This window comes from Cyprinus carpio, chromosome B10 (assembly GCF_018340385.1).
Source record: "Cyprinus carpio isolate SPL01 chromosome B10, ASM1834038v1, whole genome shotgun sequence".
In the NCBI taxonomy this organism is placed as follows: Eukaryota; Metazoa; Chordata; class Actinopteri; order Cypriniformes; family Cyprinidae; genus Cyprinus; species Cyprinus carpio.
Window position 1 is genome coordinate 24,595,996 of NC_056606.1, and position 19,198 is coordinate 24,615,193.

The following is a 19,198-nucleotide window of genomic DNA, read 5'->3' on the forward strand; positions in this document are numbered from 1 at the left end:
TTCCCAATCCACGTCAATTTCCCACGTTTTAATCAAATGTTCGTCTGTCTGTTCTGTTTTCAGCCCGTGTAACCACATCCTGTACGGGAACAGAGCGCTCTGCTACATCCGCTCGGAGAAATATCTGTGAGTTTAGTGCAAACAATACACGATAATCAAGAACATGATTGATCAGTGATACTGATTGTGGGATCTGTTTTCAGGAAAGCACTTGGAGACGGAAAGAGAGCCATTATATTACAGCCAGACTGGGCCAAGGTGAGTGCTGCTTCACCGAAAACACTGCCGCCATCAGCATCATCACTTGCACTTTGGGTTCAAAATATTTTAATCAATTCTTGTTTTGACGAACTGATAATGATCTGTGATGTTTTCAGTTAAGAAACTCGATGAAACGTTATGTGTAGCACCTCCCCTCCAACAAATCACAATCTTTATGCTTTATTACTTTTAATAACAAACAAAGTCTCATCTTTCAAATTAAGTCAGTTGTGTTATGAAATTAAGAGAAGAAATACCATTTCTGTGCTTTGTTGTGACGGATCGCTGTTCAAGAGTGAACCGATCATTTCTCCCTCTTTACTGCTAGTTACAAGAGCAAATAAACAGAATGAAGAAATGAGACATGAATCATGTATTTCAACCACAGAAGGACGTCAGTACAACTACATGAGATCAGTTATATCATCTTACGACACTTACCTCAGAAAAGACATTCGGTGTCCATAAACTCAATAGTAAGCTAGAAAAATAACTATATGCACTGTATTACATACTGTATAGTTACTTCCTCTTTCAGTAGTTAATGCATGTTTGGATAAATCCATCACAAAAACAAGTTATGACATGCACGGTTTAAATGTTTATATTTCAACAAACAATCTTGTAGAAACAACTACACCATTAAAATGGTATTATTATAATTTAGTAAAATTTATTTATTATTTACAAATTAATTGTTTATGGGTCACTTTAATATTGTACTGTACCAGCTGAATTTCTTTTGCTGGTTGAGGAAAAGGAAACACAAGAACTGCATTAGTTGTAGTTTCTGTCCACCACTGCCGGAGTTACCCAACTATGATGACTTCTGCTTTAGATTCTGTGAAAGAGATGCTCAGGGAATGGAGAAAGAGTCATGTGAATGGTTTTCTCAGTAAGTTGTGAGCTGTGATGAAGCTCTGTCACCATCACATTCAGAGCTTTGTCACGTGTTCTCTCGGCTCTCAGGGTCACTACCGCTTCTGTGATGCTCTGTTCTATCTGGGGGAACATCAGAGAGCTCTGACGGCCAACCGTCTGGCCCAGGACGCCTGCGGCGCAGACACCGAGGGACAGAAAGACCTGCTGCAGCAGCACGAGCGCTTCCAGACAGAGCTGCAGGAGAGCAAAGGTAACGTCTGATCCTTCAGCACGGCTTCAGCCGCTAGCCACCGCAGCAGAGCGCTTCATTTGTGTTGTGTTTCCAGCAGAGATGAAGACCAAGAAAACCGAAACGAAGAAAACTACTTCTAAAACCAGGTTTGTGTTTGTAAATGCTCTATTGCTGCTCTCGATTTGCTTCATGAGTGAATGATTAAGGTTTGTTTTGTAATGCAGATCACACGCGGCCAGCGATTCTTCAGCTCCTCATCAGAAAGCCAGTCGTCAGCCTGAAGCGGCGTCTCAGTCTTCAGTCCAGGAGACTCCGGTGAGATCAATCGCTCAGCCTGGCCAAGCGCTTGCGCTATACTGTGAACAACGTTATCGTAGATTTTTTTTTTTTTTTATGAACTGTTATGGTTTACATAAAGTTTTAGATTAGCTTTTATTCTTGTTTAAAATTTTAACTTTTTTTTTTTTTTTTTTTATTACTATTTAGGTTTCATTTAGTTTTAGTTCATTTTTAAAAAATATTACCCTTCTGTATACATGATTTTTTTTTTCCCCCACATGAATGTAAAGTCTGATTGCTGTAATGTTCTTCTCTCAAACAGCAGGAATCTGAAAACTGGAAGCACCAGGATGACTCTGCAGGTGAGGGAGGAGATGCTTTTGAGTTTTAAAACCTTATTGACCGCAGTGTTGGACATGCATTGTGCATCTAGCTCTGAGAAAGATCAAAGGGTTCTTCAGAGCAACCTGTTACTGTTGCAACCTTACATTTGTGTTGTTGCTTTCTTTTATATTCATTTATTCTTCATTCATTCAGTTATGACACATTTTTACATTATTCCATAAACAATTGTTGTGTAGTCTTATGATTATAATTATCTTATAAATCCTGCAGATTTGCTTAATACAGCATTAGGAAGATCAGGCCCTTTCTTTCAGAACATGCTTCACAACTCCTTGTTCAAGCTCTTGTTCTGTCCAGGCTGGACTAGTGCAATGCTCTGTTGGTAGGTCTTACTGCAAATTATATCAAACCTCTACAATTAATCCAAAATGCCGCTGCAAGATTAATCTTTAATGAGCCAAAAATAACGCACGTCACACCTCTGTTCATCACTTTGCACTGGCTACCAGGAGCTGCTCGCATAACACTCAAGGCATTGATGTTTGCCTACAAAACCAGCACTGGCTCTGCACCCCTTTACCTGAATTCATTACTTCAGACTTGTGTACCTCTAGAAGCTTGTGTTCTGCAAGTGAACGACACTTGATTGTTCATCTCTAAGAAGCACAAAATCACTTTCACAGACTTTTTCATGAACCGTTCCCTCCTGGAGGAACGACCTGCACAACTCAATCCAGCAGCTGAGTCCTTACCATCTTCAGGAAACGACTAACACCACATCTCTTCCATCTTTATCTAACCTCTAACCAACCCTGTTCCTGGAGATCTACCTTCCTGCAGAGTTCAGCTCCATCCCTGATCAAACACAACTGAACCAACTAATTAGGATCTGAAGCAGCAGGTGTGTTTGATCAGGGATGGAGCTGAACTCTGCAGGAAGGTAGATCTCCAGGAACAGGGTTGGGCACCCCTGCTCTAACTCTGACTTTTAATTCTATTTTATCGGCTTTTTTTTATTTAAATAAATGTTCGATCTACTTGTTTTTCTTTGTGTCTGTATAGCCCCTTTCACACTGCGCTTTTGGAAAATCACACACAACCCGTAAAGGTCCCGTGAAGACACGTGATATCAGGGTGTGACGTGTAATGTACGAGTTGAAAACACTAGGCACGTTAACTTTCACTTAAGCTGGCGAACGATCTCAGCTTCAGCGCGGAAAGTGAGGAACTAACTGATCTCTGCTTCATTACAGTTTGCACATTTGTTTCGTTGCGAACGTTGATCTGCCTTCAAAACTCCTGGTAAAAGAGTCGCACGTTAATGTGCGTCATCACTATGAGACAATGTTACTAGGTCCCAAACCCGGGTTCAATCCCGGGGCGTGTTTGCATTCACACAGAAGGCGACCCGGCAATTTTCCGGGACCAACGTGCAGTGTGAAAGGGGCTTATGTATGTATGTAGTCTTGTCATTTGCACTTGCACATTGTTGCTCTTTTGTTAGTTTTGATATTGTCCTCATTTGTAAGTTGCTTTGGATAAAAGCATCTTCTAAATGTAAATGTAATGATTATTTTTTTTTTTTATTTGTCCAAAATATTAATATAAAATAATTTATTTTCAAGAATCTTAACAAAACTTCACGATGTTGTGAGTCAGTCATTCTCTGTTGCTATGCTTGTGGTATAACACGGGTCCGATGAAGTCAGAGCACTGAAACATTCACAGCTTACATTACACCACAAAATCCACTCCGTTTTTATCCTCAGCACTTTCTCCTGCTTCTGCTCTTCCCTGGCTTTGCTCAGTCAGCTTCTCGTCTGGTTGAAGACTGTTAATGGGTTTTGGATACAAGACCAAGCGGATCTAAGGTTTTGATGTAGTTCACTGGATCTAACAGCTGGAAGCTTCAGTTTGACTGTGCACTGCGCTTCTGAAAGATGCTTGTTCTGTATTACATGTTTTTTTATTTACTGGAATCGTGTGGCCCTATTGTATGTAATTGACATGTTCTTGAGCCTCAGTAGAGAGTTTCCTTCAAATTAAACCAGATTGCCTCGTTAAGACATTTAAGTGAAGAGGTCATAGTGGCGTGTGGAGCTCTTTAAACTCGTCAGTCGTTCGTTATCTCGCAGTGAATGTTGTTGTAAATTGGTTTAAGCAGGGGGTTGTCTGCTGTCTGTTCCCAGCTTCAAGGCCACGGATCTCCGATGTGTCAGTGTTGTTAAAGCGTTGTGGATAGCTGGATATCTGCGCTGACGGTGATACTTGTGCTGGTGTTTGTAGAGTCGAGCTTGAATATCGTGCTGCTGGTATAATTGGAAGTATGTCAAACACAGGAGGATAATTTAATGTGAGCGTGTTCTGGCGAGTCAAACTTTCCCTCCGCTCGAAATGAGCTTCTGTGAGTGTCTGTGGCGCTTCCTGCATCCCTCCTGTCGTGTGTGTGTGTGTGTGTGTGTTTGCTCCTCCTCCTTCGTGCCGCTGCGCTCGTTTCTAGAAGCGACAGGTGGTTGGTCAGGTTCTGCGGGTTCCTGATCACTTTTTTCATGCGACGCAATAATCCCATATTTCACATTGTTTTCAGGGAATTCTGGAGCTCGAGTGTTCACTGAAGGAAGAGCTGACCGAGTCAAAGACATAAAGAGGTAATTAACCAGGTTATTGTTATGAAAATGATGGGAAAAGCTGGCTTTTGTATGTTTTATTGTTTAGATGTTAAATATTAAACTGATATGATTTATGAAAGTGAACCATGAACTATTATTGACAGTCAATGATGGTAAATAAGGTTAGATTCACTTTCATTTCACGTCACATTGAAGCTTTCAGATGATTTGGGTTCGTTTCAGACTGTAACAGGATGTTAATTTCTGCTGTTTCCTCACCGTGTTTGTGATGCTTATCCTCTCAAACAGAATTATTAACATTAACTAATAGTAGAAAGTGAAACACTTTCACTACTTGAAATAAAATTGGTGACACTTTACATATAAAATTCCTTTTGTAAACATTAGTTAACTGCATTAGTTAACATGACCTAATAAAGAAATACAGTTCTAAAGCATTTATTAGTCTTGGGTTGTTAACTGCAACATTTACACATATATATAATCATAGTTGTATTTGCTTTTATTATCATTTAGTGGACCTGAGATGACATGAACTGAACAGGTGTATTTTTATGAACTAACCTTAACAAAGGTTAAAGTCTTTGCTCAGTGTTTTATTATTATTAACAACAGTACACAAACTGGATTAAGAACATGAAGACACTTAAGTCTTTGCTCATTGTTAATGTTAGTTAATGCATAAAGTATTAACTGGAATATGAAACTTGCATTGTTTCAGCTAGCATGCAGTAAACATTAAAGTGAAGTGTTAAACTAAAACAAGCTTTGTAGACATTTAAAAAAAAATAATAAAATTGACAAAAACACAACAAAATGACTGAAAGTTTAGCTGAGATGAACATCAGAACAGAAAGTCTATAGTATGAAAGGTATGATAGTACGTCAGTGATAGTGAACAGCACTGGTGTGTGAATCTAGCTTTGGAGGTGTGTTTGTGCGCTCGTATCTGTGACCTTGAGCGGATCAGCTCCTGCTTTTAGGAAACGCTGGACTGACTTCATTGAGCCGCTTGTAATTCTGTGTTTATTCCTGATGAATTTTTCCTAGTGAAATGAGTCCACGAAAGACTAAGAAAGCCTCATCCGCTGTCCCAGAGAAGCCGGCGGTCCGGAGCAAGCACCCCCCTGTCCCGGACGGACCGAGGCCTCCAGCGGTCAGTGTGCAGTAGTGAGAGAGTGTGTGTGTGTGTTCATTATCTGACGCTGCTGTGGTGTCTGCAGGAGGACGAGAGCGAGGCGGGGAGGAGGAAGCGCTTCTGTGCTGCTGTTCAGGAGGCTCACACGGCTCTGAGTGACCAGCGCTGCCGGAACGCACAGCAGTCCTTCTCTGTGGCGCTCCGGATCCTGGAGTCCAGCGGGACCTCGGTACTGTGTGTGTGTGCATGTTTGTGGTTTGAGGACACAAATTTGTATAATGACATAATTATTACAACAAGAAGGTGAATTATGAAGACATTTTCAGTGTCCTGTAATTCAAAAAGCTTATAAATCAATCAGAAATAGGTGTTTCTGTTTTTTTTTTTTTTTTTTTTTTTTTTTTTTTTTTTTTGTGAAAATCTAAAAATGCGTTTCCTGTGAGGTGTAGGGCGCTTGAAAATATGGTTTGTACAGTATCAGAACCATTATGCCTATGGAGAGTCCCCATATACCGTAAAAACTAATGTGTGTGTGTGTGTGTGTGTCTGCGTGTACATACGGGGGTGTGTTTTCCTTTCCATATCACATGTCACTTCCACACCAAACCGGAGTGTATTGCTGGAGGCTGAGACACAGTCTGCAGTAGTGGTTGAACGATTGGGCATTTTTAATAACCAGCAGGCATGTTCACAAGTCTCTGAGGTACAAGTCAAGGCAAGTCTTTGAGGCTGAGTCCAAGACACATTTCAAGTCTTTTGTTCTATTTTTAGCAATAGTTCTTTTAGCTAGTTATTGAGGCTAAATCGGTTTTAAAATACTGATTTCATGATACGGTTTTCTCACCTTTTTTTTTTTTACGAAATGAGATTTAAGACAAATTGGAAATGAATAGGTATCACTTTTATTATTTCTCAGACAAAATGCTGCATGTTTCTTTGTGAAATTGACGTCAAATAACAAAACTAAATTTAAAACAAACCTCAAATAAAATTAAAAACACATATGAAAGAAATCTCAAAAAAAGTCAAGTCACTATTCATATAGAGCTTTTAACAATACAGATTGTCAAAGCACTTTACAGTATTAAATAGGAAAATAGTGTCAATAATGCAAAAGGACAACACTAAATTAAACACTAAATTTTAGGCAGTAAAGGCAGTTCATCATTGAATTGAATGTTAACATTCAGCTCAGTTCAGTTTAACCCTTTAGCGCGTACGATCACACCAGTGTGATCAGTCCTGGCTGGTCCCTGAAGCGTACGATCACACCGGTGTGATTAGAACTTTCAGTGCGTCACGTCATCAACTGCTGAATTTAAATCCGCTTTCGCGCTTTGGCTGGCGCAGAGCCAGATCAGACGCGCTGAGCGCTGGACATATTATCACAAATATTCAGTGTTTTCAACCATATAATGCTTATTTTTAGGTTTCAGATATTTAAAAACACATAAGTACTAGCAAAAAAATACATTTGCAGTTTGTAAAATACACGCTGATGTCTATGGAAAATGACCCTTACAAATATAATCTGACTACGTTTTTACTGATATCATATAGAGATTGTGTAGGTAACTATAAAGTTTACTCTGCCCTTCTCCCAGTTTAGCAGAGACCTACTTTAACGTGTTTTTCGGGAGGAAAGGATGAATTTGCGTGCTGTAAATCCCACAGCTCGGATTCAGCGCGAACTAACATGACGGCGCCCATCACCCGGTATAGATTAACTAACACGGTCGATATAAAAGTGTTTAAACTACCAAATATATTTACTTGCACATATTTCAGAATCGGAATATCAGATATACCATAATATAGTGAGCATGTTTGTGAATATTTTGAATAAAACAGGGAAACGAAATAAAAAGCGATCCATGTGTCTTACAGATCTATTTTGGCTTTGGTGTGTCACATGACAAGCATGACGCGTCGCCATGGAAACAATAAGGCGGTACACTCTAAATAACGGTCAAGTCAACAATATCGCTGGAAATTCAGTGTCCCCAACAAAACACGAAAACACCAGTTAAAATTTAAATAGTATCTGTGCAATCAAGTCAACAAAATCGCTGGAAATTCAGTGTCCCCAACTAACCAGGCTCAGTCGGGGGTCAGTTCTCTTCTGACCAGACGAAACCAGCAGTTCAATTCCAGGCAGCAGCAAAGTCACACCCCTCAAAGTCAAACAAAGTCTTTACAGCTTTCTCAAATCAAGCCGATCTCAGATTCTTGTCAGTGTGACGTCACTAAAACAGGCCCCTCCCCCTATAGTTTGATTGACAGTAGCGTGACTGGTGTCTCACCTTAGCTCCGCCCCCTGAGTGACTGTCATCAGTCCAGCATTGCTTCAGCGCCGGAGCAGATGAATGACTCCTGAGTGATCGAGGTGTTCTGTTGTTGATGTAATAATGAACACAGCAGTCGTCATTTACTCTCGACATCTGAGCCGCTGGAGACGCAGACGATAATGTTTGTTTCTGAAGGGAATGCTCCCCCGATCTTCATAAATGCATCTGTGTTCGCGTGAATCATTCATGATCCAGCTTCACCTCCAGAAGAACTGAGTGTGAGGTTCTTTAATGAATCTTTGAAAATCACCTTCCTAATAATGTGCTGATTAGCACAGGGTGTCCGCGGGTCCTTAAAAAGTCTTAAAATGTCTTAAATAACGTTTTCCTAATATAAGGCCTTAAAAAGTCTTAAAATGTCTTAAATTCGTATTCGATGGGTCTTAAATATTTTTGGGTCACATTACCGCTAATATATTAAGTCTGATGGACCTAATGACGGTTTACAATCATTGGACAGACCGAAGATTTTTTCTTCCCCGCTGTAAATTACTACGTCATCAGAGAATTGCAGTAAATTAGCAGAATACAGAATACAAGTTCGCGCTGAGGCTCACTCTGTTTGTCGGTTTGTCTCTTCGTAAGAGACTTCAGAACAAAAGAGCGTGACGGCACACATAAACTCAGAAGAAACACACTGAGGTAAAAATTAAAATTGTTTAGTTTATTCATAACATGATATAGTTAAGTAATACCAGGACAAGTGAGCTATTTAGCTCAATACTCGTTAAGTCTAGTGCGCTTGCGCATTTACACTGCACACTTTCACTGCATGATTACCATATACAGTACAAATGTAATATTGATTTTTTTTTTTTTTACAACAGTTCAATAAGCTAGAGGTTTTATTAAGAGACTTACGTTTTAGACACCATATCGCCTATTTATGCTCTATTTCGCCAACAAAAATAATTCAAAACAAATCCACAGCGCTGTTTTGCGTCTTTGAGAAACATTACAGCGTTGCCATTTTGTTCCTGAATGAATCACCATTTAAATGATTCGGTTCAATCGCAATGACTCACTTATTAACAGTGACTTTCTGCCACCTGCTGGCGGTTTTAATTTCACATTTAAAGTATCTTTTCATTTTTTTATTATTATTTCAAATATCAGTATTCAACGTTTTATGTTTAATATATCAGATTATTTATGCATTTGTAACTGCAGGTGAAATGCATACATGTTTTGCATTAAACAGTATGTAAATACTTCTAAATGCCACTTCAGGTGCAGCTTATGTCTGGATTTTAAAGAGGAATTTTGTTGATACTGATTTCATTTGCTTAATAACAGCCCAAATGTCTTATTGTTCTAATTCACTGATTAAATGTAAGATTTTGACTCAAAAGATAATGCACAGTTATGGAAAAAATGGCTTTATAAAGGTAAAATGGCCATAAATGGTAAAAATCAATTTAAACTTATTAGAAAAGATTTCTATTTGACCACCACACAGAATATGAAGAATATAAAAAACTTTAGGAGTCAGCTGTCCACAAAAGTCCTTAAGATACCAGCATGATAGCATACTCAATCAGTTGAATGAATGATTCAGTGACTCACTCATTAAGTGACTTACTGCTACTTACTGGTAGTTTAGTTGAGAAGTATGTTGGAAAGTATGCATTTTCCCCTCAACCTTTCTTATTTGTATATTCATAAATGCATTTTAAACATTAATCTAATAACATTATTTTATTGCAGTTTGTAATTATTTTTTTTTTGCAGTGTAAATTATTTAATCTGCCTTGTAGCAGCCCTATAGTGTACATTGAATTTATTGATAAATTGTAATAATTTGACATGAAAGATGAGGTTAAACATAGGCCTTTGTACAGGTAAATAAAAAATATGCAGATTTAAGTATGTAAAAGCTGATAGAACAGAACACTGATGAAAATATTGCTTCAGAATAAATTGTTTACTCCACCAAAAATTTCAGTAATGCAGTTATTTTGCAGGGATATTTTGTATGGAATATTGTCTGCTGACATTAAAAGATTACTGTGTATTGTAGTAATAAATATCATTTATTACAGCAATGATATTTTGTTTTCTTTTTAATTTAAACACATTAAATATTACATATGAATGTAATAAAAATGTGTATTTACATTACAGGTTTAGGTCTTAAATTTCATATAAGGTGGTCTTAAAAAGTCTTAAATTTAACTGGTTCATGTCTGTAGAAACCCTGTAGCAAGTTTCACCATGAATGCGTCTAAAGAAAACAGTCCCTCTGAGAGCGGCTCAGAAGAGAGGGGCGGAGTCAGCAGAGCTCATTAACATTTAAAGGGACAAGCTACAAAACGGCTTGCTCTGAACAGAGCTGTTTTTGACAGGGTGAAAAGGTGTTTTATACACTACCATGGAGAAATTTTTAACTAAATGTTACAGACTTTTCATTAAGACCCTAAATAATCATATCAACTTATGGACAATGGGCATCTGATGACCTCTTTAAATTTAGTAAAGCGTGTATGAAAAAGTGATGATTTGTTGGATCTTGCTGGAGAAATCTCTCTTGTTTGGCACGACATCACATTGATTGAGTCACTCTTGACACTAGGGTTGGTTTCTTTGGTGTCGCTGGTTGAATATTGTGTCAGGCTCAGCTGTGTTTGAGAGTGTTTTAGATATTTGACTAATATAAATAGTTTGGACCCTCGTTCATTAGTGTGTTTCTGTGTCTGACAGGAGCTGGGTTTGACAGAGCTGGATAAATCTGTGCTGATGTATGGATATGCGACGGCGCTGCTGGAAATCGGACAGCCTGAGGTAATGCACCACAGTTTATCTTGATGCTTACCTGGAATGTGATGTAGAGAAACTTCTGCTAGTATCATGTGCAGGAGACGAGTGTGACTGAAGTCTTATTACTTTACTGCTCACAAATGAAAACCTTTCAGATGCCATTCTTCTTGTGCTTTTGTCTCGCATTCAATCAGTCAATTAAAGCATCTGTCAAAAAGAAACTGTAGAATGGAAAAACCGGTCTGTATGTGAAGATGGACCTGATGAGTGAGACGGATGCATGTTTTCAGTTTCAGTTTGTCATGTGACACTCAGAAAAACCTTTAGAACGAGTGACAGTGTCCATGATCATTATGAACTCGCTCCAGCATCAACATTTCCACCAAAGATATTTCACTGTATCACTGCTCCAGTCTGATGCACCTTTGCTGTAGAAGATCTTCTCTCATTCAAAAATCTCTCAAATCAAAGTGTTCCAGATGCAATAATCTGACTTTATTAGTCAAGACAACAAAAAAAAATAATGTACTGTATTTTCAGTTGTTATTGTTCATCGATTGTGTTTATGTTTGAGAACTGGTTGAAGCAGAGCAGTTGTTCACCAAGTTAGAGTCATCAGAGAGGAAGTTTCAGTCGCTGGTGCATTATGGGATGGGCAGAGTTTACCTGAAGGAGAACAGGTGAGTGTGTTGATTTTGAATGCTGCTGCACTGCATGCTGAATGTCATCATTTCCGGTCTGTGTTTGATCTTTTGTAGATTTACTAAAGCTCTGGAGTGCTTCACTAACGCACAGCTGATGATCCAGAGACACATCACACCTGGAAAACTCACCTGGCCAACCACTAAAACTACAGTAGAGGAAACACAGCCGGCCTGTTTGAAGGTGTGTGTGTGTGTGTGTGTGAGAGCGTGACAGCTGTTTAAGTAGCTTCTCAGTAAACGTCCTCTCAGTGAAAGCATGTTAAAATAACATATTTTATAACATTTTTTTACTCCAAACTCGCTTCATAACGTGAGTCGAGTGTTTGAAATAAATCTATCTGTTACACAGAATAAGGCATGCAACATATTTCATAGTATTAGGGATGCACCGAATATTCGGCCACTGAAAATGGCCCAAAAGTGCATTTTCGGTTTTCAGCCGAAAGACTTTTATCACCAAAACAATACGGCCGAAATGTTGTGATGATGCAAACAGAAACCGCGACCTGCACGTGCACTTGCATAGCGCAGACCACGAGCTCCTCGCGACATTCACTTCTAACCAGTGGGTCTTAATAGAGAACTTTCTCTCTCTTCTTGCCCCCTTCGAGCAGCTAACTAAAGAGATCAGCTCCTCTGATGCATCTGTAGCGGACGTTATTCCTTTAATCGCGCCCAGCGCAGGAGAAGGAGATCAGAGCGCAGGAAAAAAAGACTGAGATGAGGGCATGCACCGTCGTTGTCTGATATGTTCAGTGAAATCCTGCAAGAGAGTGCCTCAAATAATTATTATACGCAGGCTATTCTGTTCTTAGGCTACTATATATGTAGCCATATTTCTGCTAGATATTTTTTTTTAAATTTGATAAAAATGTTTATTTATGCCCTGGCCCTATTTAAATACACTCTCTCAAATCTTTCTCAAATTTCAGGCAGATGAAAAGCTCAACCGCTCAACATTGGGGTCAAGTTAAACATTTTGGTTTGAATTATATTTTATACTGTGCATTGTTGCAATGTGCTAAATAAATATTTGCATAATTTGTAATTGATTTATTCTTTGAAACTTTAATATTAATTTATGCAATTGCAATGCCTTGATTTTAGTAAAGTTAGTACACAGTCATAACCATAAATGCAATGGTACTAATAATTGGCAAAATTTCTCTCGGTGTTTTGGTTTTCGGCCTTGGTTTCCTCGTTTTCGGTTTCGGCCAAGAATTTTCATTTGGATGAATCCTTACATAGTATTCTAACCAGTGATCAAGGCATTGCATTATTATATACTTTGTTATAATGAAAATCATCATCATAAGAACTTAAGAAAATAAGAAACCATATATTGTTGTAGTTGTGTGTTTATTCGTCACGTTGAATCAATGAAAGCATTTAAATCTTCTGTTTATTCAGCTAGCGCTGTAGGGTTTTCCTGGAGTTCTAGATGGAGATCACAGAACCGTGCTTCACTGAATGATACGCATGACAATCATAGCTTCTTCCTAATCACGATTTAATTTTATTGTGCAGCCCTAGAGCCTGCCCCCGATCCGCGCAGTGTTCTCACCTTCCCCCCCCCTTACCTGTTGGCATCTCTGGAATCACAATGATTGTCTGCAGATGCTGAACCCAGAGTAACCCCGAATAGTCCTTGTGACCTTGCTTGACATGCTGATGTGTTTCCATTCGAAACAAGAAGTTGGAGCTTGTTTCTTTTTTTAAATATTCAATGGTGTTTAGCTCAGTAAAGCCACAGCCGCAGGTGTACAAAAAATGTCTACAGGATTAAATGATTGAATGTAAAACTGTTAAAGCAAACCGATGTGGACTGAAAGCAACAAAACTTCTCTTATAACATTGTGTGTGTTTTTGGTGCTGATTTGAACTGTTTCTGTCCTGAGAACATCTGGAGAACTTCATAGAGGTGTGTAAGTTTCCTCCTAAAGCGGACGCGGTCTGCCGGTATCAGCACTGTCTGTCTCATACGGTGGAGATCTACTTCAGCGATCCAGACTTTAAGGTGAGTGTGCGGAGCTGAATCTGCTGTCTGATGGGTCTGACGGTCTGTAACGAGCGGCTGCTGTTTGCAGGGCTTCATCCAGCTGATCTGCTGTCAGAGCTGCAGAGTCGAGTTTCATATGAGCTGCTGGAAGAAGCTCAAAACACTTTCATTCTCCGATAAGAGTGACAAGGTCAGACGGACACACGTGACCACGCTTATGAGAGGAACCTGAGGATGTCAGTCACTCACTGTTCTTATCTGTTTACTGCAGGATTTTCTAAAAGATTCGTGTTTTACGCCAGACTGTGGAGGTCAGGTCTGTCATATTGTAATATATGGCTCGACGGGGCTGATAAAGTGTGAGGTGAGATTAGTGATATGCCGGTATCAAATTTTCCTGCTGCGATTAATTGATAATGTTTTGTCGCGGTATACGGTATTATCACGGTATTGAAATTTCGTTTAAAAAAAGTGGTCATAATACAGTATAACAGGTTAAATAACTTTTTTTCTTATAACAAAAATAACTGAACATTTAAATACAATAAAGCAATACAGAAAAAATATATAAAGTTAAAAGTTTTACAGATTAAAGTGCAAAAGAACTATAAAGACCAATAGGTATCACTTTACAATAAGACATCATTAGTTAACCTTAGTTTAATGCATTAACATTCAAGGCAAGGCAAGTTTATTTATATAGCACATTTTGTACACAATGGTAATTCAAAGTGCTTTACATAAAAGAAAGTAAAAAAAACATGAAGAAAAATAACCTCAAAAATAAAACAAGCGATTTAAGAACTTTGAAAATTATTTAAAAATTGACTTAAAAAGAATTTAAGACAGTTTAAAAATAGAAAATGATTTTACATAAAATATAGTGTAATCAGTTCGGACATCGCATAGTGCTCATTCAATAAATGCACAGCTAAACAATGAGCAATAGCTACATTTGCTACAGAAGTTACTAATCTTTGTTAAAAAAAAATACAAGTCTTAGCTCATGTTAGCTCATTAAATAACACAGTTGCAACTTTCATTTTTAACAATGTGTTATTAAATATTGGAATACCTAAGATTAATTAATGTTCAGAAGAATTTTTCATTGGCAGTTTGTTAACTAAAGAAGCCCTAATGTAAAGTGTGAATGAACAATAAAGAATCAAAACACTTTCAAACAATATCTAGGGCATGTTGTAGTCCAGATAAAAAAAAAAAAATAAATAAATAAATAGCCTATTAAGTCTAAATATTAAAGTATTTGGCTCTGTGATGAACACCATAGCAAATCCACAAATCTGAATGGCTATTTAAAATTATTTAAAAATGGTTTAGAAAGTAGCAGCTGCTTTATTTATGGGGTTTACAGGGTAAGGGCTGCAGTTTAGTGCCATCTGCTGTCAGAGAGTGAATGTGCTTTCATTCAGCGCGTCTCTCATGTGTTCCTCCATGTGCTTCTCATGCGCTTGTTTACATCAGAGCATGCTTCTTTCAAGCAGCATACAGCGGTGTTGTGCATTTTGAGCAGTTCATGGGAAAAATATTCTTAAAATGCATTCCAAATTCTGAATAATTTGTAATATATAATTATTCACGGTATTTAGAAGTGCCCACGATAACAATATCGTGCATATTCATTACCGCGATATATCGCATTACCGAATACCGGCACAAGTCTAGGTGAGATGTGTACACACTCACACTCGCGCATAAATACACACATTTACACTCATACACGCACACACATATATACTCACACACACTCAAAGAGCACACAGTGTGGTTTCATTTACTTACTAAGATTCTCCTCTTCTCTCAGTTTAAAACGTCTATTCCTAAAATCAAACCTGCTGGACGATTGAGAATCAAGCAGCAATGTACAAGGTGAGGTGTAATGCATCTTGCACCCTGTATTTCATACTTTAGCTGCATCTGTCGTTGGCGCTGATTTCTCTCTGTACCTCAACAGTATTAAGAAGTTGAAGTCTAAAAATGAACGAAAGCTTCGGCGGAAACAACACAAGTCTGCGACACTTTCTGCCTGTCAAGAGAGAAAGGAAGTAACGGCTGCGGACGCCCCTAAAGACCCGCCTCCAGACAGAGGTATACAAATACATATCTTCATAATAATGTGTATGAAGTTAGAAGATTTGAATTCATTTACAGGACTTTTCAATGCAAAGGTGCAGAGTTTAGTAGAGACACTATGACATGTCTCTATCGATATCCAGACGCTACTAAATTGTCCCTCACAATAATTTCGAACAATTAAATGTCTAATATCTGTTATGTCCCCATGAATGCCAAAATTAAACTTACACCATTGTTTCAAGGTCTAGAAATCAGTTTCATAATAGGATGAAAACGGTTGTTGATCAATACAAATAAGAAATGTCTTGATTTTTGGCTCATTTTAAAGAAATGAGTGTTCTGTGATTATTTTCTCGCCCTCAAATTGTTCCAGACCTGTATGAGTTTATTTCTTCTGTTGAAAACAAAAGAAGATATTTTGAAAAATGTGTAACCAAACAGCTGACAGTAGCTGCTGACTTTAATAGTCTGGAAAAGCCCAGGATGAGAACTGCTGTTAATAACACTGCGTCTCTGTTCTTATCGTTCCTGCAGAGTCACCCAGAGACTGTATTTATAAGGACCGTGTTTTACATCAAATTCATGATAACAAAGGACTTTTTAAAGAAGAGTCAGTGAATATTTCTTGCTTTTTGGATCATCTGCGGCCGTGGCTGGATTTATTTGAGAGTAAAGGACATGAGAGCGTGTTAAACAGCCGGAGAGACCCTGGACCTCTGTGGGAGCTGGTGGATCTTCTGCTGGAGTCCAGAAACCAGGTCTGGGCTCGAGTCTTTATCGAAACGCTCGGCTCGACGCTTCATATCAAACCCAGACTGCAGCTTTGGGCTCAGCAGCTCGATAACGCTGGTGTGCTTCACTTACACTCCTGTTCACATCTGACTAAACATCTCTGTTTTCAGAACTGAAAATTGTGTGAAATAGACTGTGTATTGTCTGTCTCCTGCGTCAGGTCTGAAAGCTGCGGAGTCGTTCATCAGTCGTTACAGCTCTCATCTGGAGGCTTTGGAGCTGAAGCCTCTGCTCACGTTCACGCCGCTGCAGGAGACGCTCATCGAGAAATTCGGCACTGTCCCGGAGTTATTCGACCGTGACGGTTTAACAGTAATGGAGTATTTAAGACAGGCTTCGGCTAAAGAAATGCGTCTGTTTATCTGGACTCTAGAGTCGAATCGAGAGCGCTATCACTCCTGTCACGCCATTCTCGATCAATATTTTGAAGACGGTACGTAAGTCAGAACAAGTGTTTATATGTGTGTGTGGAGTTTTTTTGTAAATGATTTTGTTTTTCTTTAGATGCTGTTTGTTTAGTCATTAAAAAGATGGATGATGACGAGCACATGGTAAGAGACGCGTGTGAAGTGTTTGTTTCTGAAGCGTTTCATCTGAGTTTGAGTAAAAACTCTCTCTGTGTGTGTGTGTGTGTGTGTGTTTCAGAGCTCAGTATTTAAGAGTAAAAACAGGCATCGCAAGAAGAAGCAGAAGGAGTTAAAGGTGAGTGTGTTCAGTGCCGCGGCGCAGGACCGGAGTGCTTGAGGCTCATCTGTGTGTGTGTGTGTGTGTGTGTGTGTGTGTTTCAGTCTGTTATTGTGCTGTCTGGAGTGAGAGGTGGACATTCCAGGGATGAGGATGAGGAAGATGAGCGCTTCTCTGAGGAAGACTCTTTGTGAGTTCAGTCGAGCTGTTGCACGTCTCACATGTGGTGAAGCGAGTCAGTTTCTGATGTTGTGCGTGTGATGTTCCAGGATGTTCCTGAATGCCCTGGATCCGTTCAGCGTTCCCGAACACCTGCGAGGACAGCTGGAGGAGTTTGAGGAGCAGTACGCCGGATCACCACACCGGAGCCATTACGAGAGAATCCTGGACAATAACCCCGACCCCACTAAAGAGAGTTTATACGAGTACGTCTCATCCGTGCTGCCGCCCGTGCTATGATTGTGACCAGTGTTGGGGGAAACGTGAGATGCATAATCAGAATACTTTTCAAGAAACTAGTAATGCATTACTTTTAATTTCCAAGAAAACATTTCAAAGAGTTAATTCAATTCAAGTTTATTTGTATAGCGCTTTTTACGATACAAATCATTGCAAAGCAACTTTACAGAAAATTACGTTTCTACAATATTTAGTAGTAGCTTATCAGTGATGACTGTCAGTTCATGTGCATAGGGAAAAATTATTTAAAGACGTAATCAAACAGACGATTAACACTATTAACAGCAATTATGCAATCAAACTTACAGAACTACCACATTTTGCTACATGTTGTCTCTGGGTTAGCATCATCTGAGGTCCTCTGAGGGGCTGGCATCATCTCTTCTCAGGTGTTCTGGATCCAGACTGGAGCTTGTGTAAATCTTAGTTAAATAGAGACATAATTAGCGTAGCTGCTGTTCCAGCCAAGTAAAATTAATTAGTTTAACCCAAGCTAAAGAATAATAATGCACATTTGATCAGATATAACTGCAGTACAAGATTATGAGATGCATTATTTGAATGCCTGGCCAAAGAGATGTGTTTTTTTTTTAAATCTAGGTTTAAACAGAGAGAGTGTGTCTGAGCCCCGAACATTATCAGGAAGGCTATTCCAGAGTTTGGGAGCCAAATGTGAAAAAGCTCTACCTCCTTTAGTGGACTTTGCTATCCTAGGTACTACCAAAAGTCCAGTGTTTTGTGACCTTAGGGAACGTGATGGATTGTAGCATGGTAAAATACTAGTTAGGTATGCAGGAGCTAAACCATTAAGGGCCTTATAAGTAAGTAATAATATTTTGTAACTGATACGGAACTTAATAGGTAGCCAGTGCAGAGACTGTAGTATTGGGGTAATATGATCATATTTTCTTGACCTGGTACGGACTCTAGCCGCTGCACTTTGGACTACCTGTAGCTTGTTTATTGAGGATGCAGGACAAGCAGCTAGCAGTGCATTACAATAGTCCAGTCTAGAGGTCATGAACACATGAACTAGCTTTTCTGCATCAGGAACAGGTAACATGTTTCGTAGCTTGGCAATGTTTCAAGATGGAAGAATGCTGTTTTTGTAACATGGGAAATATGATTTTCAAAAGACAAGTTACTGTCTAATATAACACCCAGATTTTTGACAGTAGAGGAAGTAACAGTACATCCGTCTAAATGCAAATTGTAATCCAAGAGATTCTGTGTAATGTTTAGTTACTTATTTGAAGAAGTACTTTTTTCCCCTTTACTGACCGCTCTCCTCATGTTGAGAGAAATCAGGAGTGAGTGCAGAGACGTGTGCGCTGTGTGAACATGATCTTACTGTAGTACACAAAAACAGATTCAGTATTCCTCAATGAATAAAAACAGAGAATGCAAACTCAGAATATGACGCAAACCTGTAATAACTAAATGTCAAATACAAATGCCCTTTATGTATTTAATCCCATTTTATTAACCTGCTGACCTTCAGTGATCCGATTCAATGAACCTGAGCAAAAATGCCGTTAGATAAACTACTCTACTGTACAGAATCAACATTTCCTTCAGTCTGCAGGCTCCTTCA

At 38.9% G+C, this 19,198-nt stretch overlaps 1 protein-coding gene across 1 annotated transcript in view; it reads left to right on the top strand.

The window, feature by feature from the left end:
* The window catches only part of LOC109076829 (E3 ubiquitin-protein ligase TTC3-like), a 36,092-nt gene that overhangs the window by 7,851 nt on the left and 9,043 nt on the right, over positions 1 to 19,198 (top strand). The window contains exons 10-33 of the mRNA XM_042733354.1: positions 64 to 126; positions 204 to 258; positions 1,231 to 1,393; positions 1,470 to 1,521; positions 1,600 to 1,690; positions 1,977 to 2,016; positions 4,587 to 4,647; positions 5,680 to 5,785; positions 5,853 to 5,996; positions 10,816 to 10,896; positions 11,446 to 11,552; positions 11,631 to 11,757; position 12,999; positions 13,475 to 13,593; positions 13,664 to 13,765; positions 13,847 to 13,939; positions 15,398 to 15,462; positions 15,548 to 15,681; positions 16,204 to 16,518; positions 16,622 to 16,894; positions 16,966 to 17,012; positions 17,107 to 17,163; positions 17,250 to 17,335; positions 17,415 to 17,570. Coding sequence (XP_042589288.1) covers positions 64 to 126; positions 204 to 258; positions 1,231 to 1,393; positions 1,470 to 1,521; positions 1,600 to 1,690; positions 1,977 to 2,016; positions 4,587 to 4,647; positions 5,680 to 5,785; positions 5,853 to 5,996; positions 10,816 to 10,896; positions 11,446 to 11,552; positions 11,631 to 11,757; position 12,999; positions 13,475 to 13,593; positions 13,664 to 13,765; positions 13,847 to 13,939; positions 15,398 to 15,462; positions 15,548 to 15,681; positions 16,204 to 16,518; positions 16,622 to 16,894; positions 16,966 to 17,012; positions 17,107 to 17,163; positions 17,250 to 17,335; positions 17,415 to 17,570 — 2,538 coding nt within the window. The remainder of the gene's footprint in view (positions 1 to 63; positions 127 to 203; positions 259 to 1,230; positions 1,394 to 1,469; positions 1,522 to 1,599; positions 1,691 to 1,976; positions 2,017 to 4,586; positions 4,648 to 5,679; positions 5,786 to 5,852; positions 5,997 to 10,815; positions 10,897 to 11,445; positions 11,553 to 11,630; positions 11,758 to 12,998; positions 13,000 to 13,474; positions 13,594 to 13,663; positions 13,766 to 13,846; positions 13,940 to 15,397; positions 15,463 to 15,547; positions 15,682 to 16,203; positions 16,519 to 16,621; positions 16,895 to 16,965; positions 17,013 to 17,106; positions 17,164 to 17,249; positions 17,336 to 17,414; positions 17,571 to 19,198) is intronic.